Here is a 9,848-nt window from a genome sequence, read left to right on the forward strand (position 1 = left end):
TGCTGTACTTCATACGAGGGCCTGCTGTTTTCTACAAAGGGCCTCTTCTGCTTCATCTGTCCAACCCAGAGGGGAGGACATTTTACGTCCATTTTTACTCCTGCCAAATGGCCATAGTTGGTTCTTCTTACTTCCTCAATGAAAATGAACCATTCCAAAATTAAATCAAGTTCTCAGATTCCTTAATTTCCCTCAATTTTATTAATTTAATTATCAATCAAATAATCCCAGATTAAAGATTTCTAAACTCCATTCTAGAAAACACATTACTTTTATTAATTTTTTTTATCAATTTAGAGCAACTAGTTACATTTACTAGGATGGCTCAAAGTATCACATTTCACTGAACTTTGCATTTCAAATTCACTATATTTTCAAATATCAAATGGTTAATAATTTGATTAGTTACTCAGTTCCTATATACAGTTTGTTTGCTATTTTGCAATAACACAACAAACAAAGCATGAAACATTTAGTCTAGTCGTGGTCAGTCATAAATTGTCAGTCCATTCACAACCAAAAATCTACATCGTCATACCCTTCTTTGCTCATTTTCTTTGGATTTGACTTTTTTTGTTTTTTTTTTTATGTTATACTGCAGTAAAGTTAGTTGTTTTTATTTTTTCTAATTTAGACGGCCATCAAAGTTATAGTTTGTTATCCATTTATCTAAATGTTTTATTTTACGCGGATCCTGTTTTTCGACTTTTTGTAACGGGTATTCGTCGGGCCCCGTCTCCCTGAGCAGGAAGGCACCAGGCTCCGTCCACCTAACCATGGAATTTTGCGCGAGGACTCCGCCGTCCTCCACGGATTTCGTGCAATAAATTTACCTGTTAGAGTCTAGAATTGACAGGGTTTTCTGTGCGCGCAATGACCCTCAGTCACTCGCCACTTTTAAACAAGAATCACTCACCCCTGTTGTCTTTCCCTGGAGCACCGTCAACCATCAGATCCCAGCAGGCAGGCCGAGCGCCAGCCCTTGAACAGGATCTGATAAGTTTCCACTAGGAAACTTGCCGTGCGCACGGACTGCACTGGGGTCCATCATGCCTGCAGGAATCCTTCTGGTATATTGGCGACCGGCAATCGAAGGACCAAGTAAATGTCAGGTTTAAACACCTATTAAAGACAAATTGAACAAACACAAGAAAGACAAGAGAGTTAGATTCTTTTGTCCTCGCGAGGAGAACAGCCAGAGATATTTTCAGTCACACATCTCCTCCGTTCTCAAAACATATGTGTCCGTTCTCCCTTTCTATTGCTGTTAGGATCCCTGTTACAGAGAGCGTCTCAAAGGGGCGGGGAAAACACTTCAGTCACATGATTGCAACGTAAATGCTAGTCACTAACAAAACACATGGTATCTACATACTAGATTATTCTGTTCCAGACACAGGATAACACACAGCAAGTTGTACGTCTTCATGGCGACAGTTTTATATCTAACAGGTCAAGGATGCAGACATTTCTGCTGAGCGATAACCTGTTGAAAACAGTTTCTCTGCTGTTCCTCAGAGGCCTTCTGAGAAAGGAATCAAAGTAATTCAACAACACAGAAACTTTCTTTATGCTAATATGAAACAAATAAAGGCATATAAGACAAGAACATTATAAAGGCACATGAAACAACAAATATTTGATAATAATATATATAATTTACCTAATATTTTCCTACTGCAGTGTTTCCTGTGGTGTTTCATCCTGTCAAGTGGATGCAAATGTTTTCTTTGTCATTTCAGAAATGGGCCGTATTTGTCTCCGGATGGATGAGGCCTTTGACAATCCTTTCAAATTGTAAATTAGAAGAAATATGATGGATGATTTAAAACAATAAAAACAAAAACTGTGTCATTTAATTTGCAGCTGATCCAACTTAAACATATTGGGTTAACTGGTCACAATTAATTCAATTCAATTTATCCACATAAGTTTATTAAATTGTCATGTTAAACAAATGTAAATAAAGTAAGTTTGACAAACATGATTCTACTACATGTGACCAATTAACACGATATTTTAAAAGTTGGAGCTTTTTTTCAGCATCACACATTGGATTGGGTTTTGTTAACAAAGTAGGTCTGTTTCATGACCTTAACTATTGGTTTACATAATTTCTCTGGGCATTATCTGATCTTATCAATTCTTTTCCTTTTTATCTGCCAAATTTTCCACCTGGTCACCACTGTGAATAGAAACAGGAAGGGAACAGGGCGAGAAATAATAACTTCCTGAAAACCAAGTTGGAAAGTTCAAGTCGTATTTAAGAGTACAGGTTTTGTCACAGTTTAGAAAAAGGAGAAAAACTATTTAAAAATAATTTCAAAACCTAAGTATGTTCTAGAAAATATGAACCACGCAGCTGAAGCATTCAAACGTTTCTTAAAATCCTGATGAATTCCTAGAATTTTATTTTTACTTGACAGAAAAACACGAGAAGAATCTCCAGTTTTTTCATGCTGACCTTTGTTTCTTTCTGCAGCCTCATCTGGAAAAGAGAAACATGGACAGGAAGTCATTCATTTCTATGTGTGAGGTGTTTCCTGTTTTCCTGATGCCTGTAATTGGAAATGTCCGTTTGTCCAACTTTCCTAAGTCTGCACAAATATCCACAACCTGCACAGGATGTCTTATAGTAATAATATTGTTTTATATGTGTATTATATATGTATATGTTTTATAGAATAGCAATATTGCAATGAGAAACCATTAGTTTGTATTTTTCATTCTTTACTTTTAAAATATTTTCTCATTCAAAGATGAGGATCCAGATATTTGCTGTAGATTTTTTAAATCTTCTGCATCTTTCAGCAGCAAAAGGAGTTTAACATATAAAGCAAAAACTAAACACAAACACAACAGAAAAGAGAGAAAAACTCCATGCAGCTATATTTATACCTAGTTTCTGTCGACGTTAAAAACTTAAAATTTTCCACTTTGATCTTGGAATCTTGTCATAATCTCAAAATTCTGAATTTTTATTTTTAAAACACTGAATTTAAGCTTAAAGTTCTGATTTTCATTTTATATTTTTACTTTAAATTCTGAATTTACTTTTATAATTTAAGTTTAGAAGTCACCATTTAATGTCAGCACCCTGAATTCTGACATTATTTTTGGATTTATGACTTTAATCTAAACATTTTTACTTAATTTCAGAATTCTGACTTTAAACATGAGGATTTTATTTTTACTATTTGCCAGTAAGTTAAATACATAATTCTGATTTTAATCTCAGAATTTGGACTTTAATCTGGGTATTAAAATTTTTACTTTGCTCTCAGAATTAAAGTTCAGATCTGATCATCTAATATAATTCTGACTTTAATCTCAAAACTCTGACTAAATTGTGAGGAAAAAATTCAGACACTGAAGTTCGAATTCTTGCTTTAGCTGCAGAGTTAAAGTTTTTAAATCCTCATTAATTTCCTAATTCTGACTAAAGAAAAGAAAAGGATTCACTGTTTGCTTTACAAACAGTGAATCCTCCAAAGCAGTGACTCTTTCTGCTGCTGGTTTCTGGTTATTCACCCAGATGTAATTTAAATGTGTTATGTTATTTCAGAGAGTTACTCTGTTTTACTGCAGCGGCTGGAGAAAGCTGAATGTTTTCGATGTGAACAGAAATCATCCAGAACTCCTTGTGGTTTTGGCTGCAGATGCTTAAATCTTAAAACTTTTCTAAGGAACTCTGAGCTCATGTTTCCCATCCTGACTTTCGCCAGTCGGGCCCCTTCAGACCTGAGCCAACCACAGCAGATAAACTGAGACCCACTGGAGAAAACTCTTCTCAATCTGTCCAAGATAAACAATCATCATCCTTCGTGATTTTCTTGTTCTCTTTGCCTCTTGTTGATTTCTTTGACCTTTTATGGATTTCTGTTAGACCGTTTCCCTCCAGTGTTGCTCAACCTGCAGTTGAGCTGCACTCAACCTCTCTTTCCTGCCAGTAATTTTCTCTAAAAAATGCATATGCTTTCCAGTTAACTACTCAGGATGTGATGTCATTTTGTGCCGCCGGCCCATATATTTGTTGGCAGAACCTTCCAGAACCTTCCAGAACCTCCCAGAACCGTCCAGAACCCTGACCTGCAGCATCCAGAGCAAAGATGGGGAAAGCAAACTCCTGCCTCAAGATAGCTTTTATCCTCCTCAATGTGTTTTTCGTGGTGAGTGCAACTATTTATAATTTCTGATTCTTTGGCAGCTTTATAAACAGTGGATTCTGAAACGGTTTGAAAACTTTTTTGGACATTGGAAAATTGTGATCATTTCTGTCATCGTTGTGAACTTGGTTGTTTTGTTCCTGCCAATCTGTGGACCAATCTGATGTTTCCCATGTATTCAGTCTCTCTGTACTAAATTCATGATGTGTGTGTTTGAAAAACCTAAAGTTCAGCAAATGTTAGTTCAGACTTTTGTTTCCCATCACGCTGATGTCCGATCCGGAAGAAGAATCAACCACTGAGGTAATCTTGATTGATCCCAGTACTCTTGATTCAAGGTTTAAAATGCCATTTGTGCTAAGAAGTGACCAGCAAGTGAAGAAGTACGACTTTGTGTAAACCATTCTTGATTTTCTTTTTAAAAGTTTTGAAGTGTTTTCATTTTGTTTTCTTTTTTTCATTATTTGCTTATTTTCCACTTTATTTAGCCACATTTATTAGGGGCCTATCCCCGCAGAAACAGCTGACTTCTAATAACATTTGTGATTTTATTGATTTAAAGCATCTAAACGATGAAGGTCAATGATTGAAGTTTTTGATTATTATTCCCTCTTTCCTTTTTGCCACATGTGATGTGAAGACGTTTATTTTTTTATTTATTGTTTCAACATATATTTTTTATTTACAACCATATATTCTTATTTTATCATCATAATCATTTACCGTATAATCCTTTATTATTTTCTTATTCCTTATTTTGAATTTTCGTTTTTTTCCTTTCAGTTGAAATCTCTTCCTATTTTTGAGATTTTTTGTTGTCTGTTTTATAGCTATTTCTTTTCACTTTAAGAATAATTATTTTGAGTTGTTTCGAGAACAAAAAAAAGTGTGAAATTGTCAAATGAAATAATTATTCATGCATTTCTTTCTTTCTTTAATTTTGTTCTTTCATTTATCATGTGTGTTTCTGGAAGTTGAGCAGCAGCTCAGAGCTGCAGCTTTTGCTCCGTTTGGGGAAATTGTCATTCTGTCTGTGAGAGCGGCTCGGTTCCCTCCAACAGACTCATTTCTGTATAAACACCTCACTGCTGATAAAGATAAAATAATATTCACACTTGCTCCGATTAAACTGTTGAACACTCAGGGTGTGATGCAAGCAAGGCGATTATTAGAAACCACACGTCTGTTATCTACTCTGACTATATGTGGAGCTGCGGTTTGAACAATGTCATTATGTTCTGTCTTATTTTCTGCTTGACCTAAACCTTGCACCTGATGACCTTGTTCCAAGAAACATTATTTTTGGTTGACTTCCTGGAATTGTTTTTGCGCCACCTAGGGGTCTAAGATGTGTATAAAATTGATGCTCTGCTGTTGCCTGGCAGAGTTTGTTTGACAGCCTCTGGCTGAACAACTTTCTCTCCCCTGTGCAGGTTTGTTCTTAATAAAGAACAGTGTTTTCTGTGTTTTCTGTGTTTTCTGTTCTGCCTTTTAAATCCTGGTAATAAACTATTTTTCTGGGTTAACAGGTGAAAAAAGCAGGTAAAATCTAAAATCTGACAAAAATCTAATAACTTTAGATTTTTAGATTTAGTTTTATTTTAATGTAAATGGAAGCAGAACTGTTCTCAACTCTTTGTCTCCCTCTAGTGTCTTTTTGTTGCAATTACGTCTTCCACGATGCATCTGCGTAAACTCCCTTTAAAAAGTCTTTGCAATCCACTTTTAAAGTCTTATTTTACTCTCAACCCCTAATCTAACTATTCAAATGAGGCTCTATCGTTTTCATTTTATGTAATTTGTTAAACTGACACGCAGTATTTAACTTTCTGCTCGCAGGTCATTGGATTCGTGATGATACACGTGTCCGTGATATCCGGTACCAACACCTACCAGGTAAACACGAACAGCGTTGCTATTAAGCATCAGGTTAGATGGAAGAAGTGAAGCAGACAGTTTCTGCACACACAGGGCGTTAAATTATCTACGAATGGCGCTGAATAAATCATTGTGTAGCCAGAAACTGTGTGATGTTTATTCAGACACGTAGCGCGTTTTGAAAGCAAAATCAGCTGATGGACTAGAAATTATGTTTTTGCCATAAAATTTTTAATGTTACAATATATTATGCTGCTTCTTGAACTCGATTTGCCTGCACTTAAAAATATTATATATGGATTATTTGATTTAGCGCCGCCCCTATGTGTAACATTTAGCGCATTTTTGCGCCAGTGGCTGCGTGTGACTGGGACTCAGCTGTAATCCGGTGTCTCTGTTGTTGTTTCAGGTTTCTGGATTCAATGACCTCAACCCGCTAAAGATGTGGGTGTTTGCCCTCGTCATCCTCTTCGTCGCCGTCCTGGGAATCTACGCCGCCATCGCAGAGAACAACATCGCCCTGAAGATCGTACGCAAAAAAAAAAAAAAAAAGTTTACCACTTCCGAAATTCTCACAAAAATGTTAAACTTTTTTGTTTCCATCAGCACAAAGTCTGAACTACTGTTTGGTTTCATTTACAGTTCGTAGGTTTGACGATAGTCATGATGATCATCTATCTGTTTATGGGGATTTCATTCACTATCTATAGAAAAGTGGTAATGTATCTGATTAATGTTGTGTTTCTCTGCAGTATTTTGTTCTCTTTTATCTGTACTTTTATGTAAGATTTCTGACTTTAATCTCAGAATTTAAGTTCTCAAGTCATCATTCAATCTCAGAATTCTGACTGGACACATAAAGCATCTTTTATATTCTCACATGCAACCTAAATTACATTTTGAGAGAATTTGGTTTCCGTAGTTTTCTCGTTTCAGTCACTAGAGTCTGTTTTAACAATACAATCCCAGCAGAAGTTTTGGTTGTGGAACATAGACCTTTACCAACTTTGGTCCATCTAACATTGAAAAGTAAAGTTTTGTGATGAACGGACCGACAGGAATCTGTTGGGAACTTAAATTACCGGACATCTTGTTTGTTGTAACTTTTGTGCTCATTCTAATCTGTTCTTCTCTTGTCTAAGATTCTATTAATGCAGTTTTTCTGACTTTGCAGTTAACGGATAATTTCAACAACTCTGATAGAGAAATTATGAATTTCTTAATTAACGGGACCCAGTCTGAAGCGATTCAAAGAAACGTAAGGCTTTTTACCAAGATAAACTAACAGTTTTTACACAGTTTTGAGATGGATCACGTACTTAAAGTCGCCTGTGGTTGCAGGGCAAATGCTGCGGAGCGTTTCGTGCAGAAGACTGGGGTACGAAAATCCCAGAGTCCTGCAAATGCACTGAATCTGACTCGAAATGTAAATCCAAACCTCAGGTTGGTTACATGCAATCATGTCACAATGTAATTCAAGCATTTTCAATGGGGAGCATAAAAGATATATAGAAATATTGTTCTGAATCAAACTTTCACTGTGTTTATATAAGGTCCAAATATAAACACAGTGAATTAAAACCTTTAATTTAAGGTCCAAACGTCAGAGCAGGATGATACAGAAATCTAACAACTAGAAAGGTTTATTTATGTTTCAACTTTTGAAACATAAATAAACCTTTTTTTTTTTTTGGAACATTTTTGAAATTATTGTCAACATTTTTGAGTTTTTAAGCAATTTGTTTGACTTTTAAATGCAGAAGTTACCTTGTTTTTCTGGAAAATTTCTGAGATTAATCTAAAGATTCTGGCTATTTTTCTACCAAATTTTAAACTTTTGAAATTCAAAATATTTCTTGTTTTTTCTGGAAATTTTCTGAGTTTAACCTCAAAATTTCTTGGCGAACATTAAATCATTTTTTTTAAACTACAATGTGCAATAATATAAGACTGAATAAAAACAATTTTTTAAATTCATTTTTTTAACAATACACCCATAAATCACATTTAATTCTAAAATTTGATCTTTGTCCCAACAGGGAACTGAGGGTCCAGATAAGATATTTTCTCAGGTATTTAATCAGCTTATTTGCAAATTGTTCTGAATTCAGTCATCATTCCCATTCTGTCATGGTTTTGAAAATATTTAATGTTTCTGTCTTTTCTTCCACAGTCCTGCAAAGACGTTTTGTTAATGGTATTTAGACTGCCTCCCACTTTTGCCATGGCGCTTTTCTACGGATTTGTTTGCATCGAAGTAAGTTTGAACTCTGATCTCTTTTACCATCAGGGGTTTCCAGCCTTTGTTTCAGACGTTGCAAATACAATGTGCCCATCGTTTCAAGCAGCGTTGTAGTCATCAATTCCACGGATAAACTGGTAGTAGCACTGGTTTACGGCATTATAGGACCATTGTAGATTTTAGAAAGAGTAAATATCTGCCAAAAAAATCTGAAATTTTGAAATTAATCGCAGAAATCTTCTAGAAAAAAGATGGAAATTTCTGAGCTTCTTGGAGCTCAGAAAAATGACTATGACATATCTTTAGAAAAATCTTTGAAGCGGCAGAGTTTCAAATGTCAAAAATTTTCAACTTTTGAAACTCAGATTTTTCCATGATTTCTTAAAAGAAAATTTCTGGGATTCATCTCAAAAGTTCAGATTTCTTTGGTAGAAAATGACCTTGTTTTGCTCTTAGAAGCAAAGGCTCTTAGAAGGTGTCCTTTAATAATAATGGTTAATAATGTAATAAACACTAAATTCGCTCTGACATAATAAGAATCATCCCAGAATCTATTATTGTTATTTTATTGGCTGAAGGCTGCCCCTATATGTTCATTGCACCAGTTAAAGATCAGAAAACTCAAAGCAGAGGTACATAACAGGAATTAAGGGCAGATTTTTGCTTGTTTTCCTCTTGTTTTTGATCTTTAACAGTTTTCTTGTTTTTACAGATTCTGCTTGTGGCGCTCGGCTTCCTCCTGATCTATCAAATCAAAAAATCCGACTCTGGCCGCTCTTTCACATGAGGAACCTTGAAAGTCATACGTTCTTTCTGTCTTTTCAAGAAAAAATGAAGACATCATCAACTGACTGGTCCATATAAACTGTAAATTGGTAAAATGTAAATAGAATCCCACCGTAAACTAATGGTGGGAAACTAGTAAGAAATCTGCAAATAACCAACGAAAATAAAGTTTTAAAATGATATATTCTTGTCAGAGGTTTTGGCTTTGCTGTGGATTAAATCTTTTACTGAAATATAATCATAATCTGCCTGTTTTAATAGTTTGTATCTTTTAAATGCATTAATGCACGGTGGAAACCATCTTAGCGCTACTGCAGAAACATCCACCATTTTCCTTTGTTTGGGGGTTCAGCCAATCAGCACAAAGGAAAATGGGAGGTGATCTCGGATTGGCTGCCAATAGACTTTTACAGCCAATAGCGTGTCAGCTAGTATTTCAGCTTCATAAGCTGCGTTTTCTTTTGATAATATGCACTATAAAAATAAGAGAATAAATCCTACGAGAATAAAATCAAAAATAGTTTGAGAATACAGTCGTAGTATTACGAGACAAGGTCATAATATTCTGATTATTGGTTAAACAATAATATTGGTGAAAGACTTAATTTTTGTAATATTACAACTTTATTCTTGTGAAATTGTGACTTTATTCTATTAATTTTGACTTTATTCTTGTACAATTTTATTCTTTTAATTCTATGACTTTGTTCTCATATTATGATTTTATTTTTATACAACTGTACAGTCAACCCCAATGTATTTCTAGATTTTTCTGT

General features: G+C 34.9%; 1 protein-coding gene across 1 annotated transcript; it reads left to right on the forward strand.

Annotated features, from left to right (window-relative positions):
- Window positions 1-3,942: 3,942 nt before the first annotated feature.
- LOC102236714 (23 kDa integral membrane protein-like) lies at window positions 3,943-9,308 on the forward strand. The gene is made up of 9 exons (XM_005816018.2): window positions 3,943-4,169; window positions 6,006-6,062; window positions 6,454-6,573; window positions 6,687-6,761; window positions 7,219-7,302; window positions 7,386-7,487; window positions 8,084-8,116; window positions 8,218-8,301; window positions 8,999-9,308. Exons 1-9 carry the CDS (start codon window positions 4,110-4,112, stop codon window positions 9,071-9,073), a joined length of 690 nt encoding a protein of 229 aa, XP_005816075.1. The 5' UTR covers window positions 3,943-4,109; the 3' UTR covers window positions 9,074-9,308.
- The last annotated feature ends 540 nt before the right edge of the window (window positions 9,309-9,848 follow it).

This window comes from Xiphophorus maculatus, chromosome 17, assembly GCF_002775205.1.
Source record: "Xiphophorus maculatus strain JP 163 A chromosome 17, X_maculatus-5.0-male, whole genome shotgun sequence".
Taxonomy (NCBI): Eukaryota; Metazoa; Chordata; class Actinopteri; order Cyprinodontiformes; family Poeciliidae; genus Xiphophorus; species Xiphophorus maculatus.

What these genes read in the sequence shown, in the direction of transcription:
- LOC102236714 (XM_005816018.2), top strand. Translation starts at nt 4,110, where the DNA reads ATGGGGAAAGCAAACTCCTGCCTCAAGATAGCTTTTATCCTCCTCAAT. An exon ending in CTGAAGCGATTCAAAGAAAC is followed by an intron (nt 7,303 to 7,385) that starts GTAAGGCTTTTT and finishes CTGTGGTTGCAG; the next exon opens with GGCAAATGCTGCGGAGCGTT. An exon ending in CAGATAAGATATTTTCTCAG is followed by an intron (nt 8,117 to 8,217) that starts GTATTTAATCAG and finishes TTTCTTCCACAG; the next exon opens with TCCTGCAAAGACGTTTTGTT.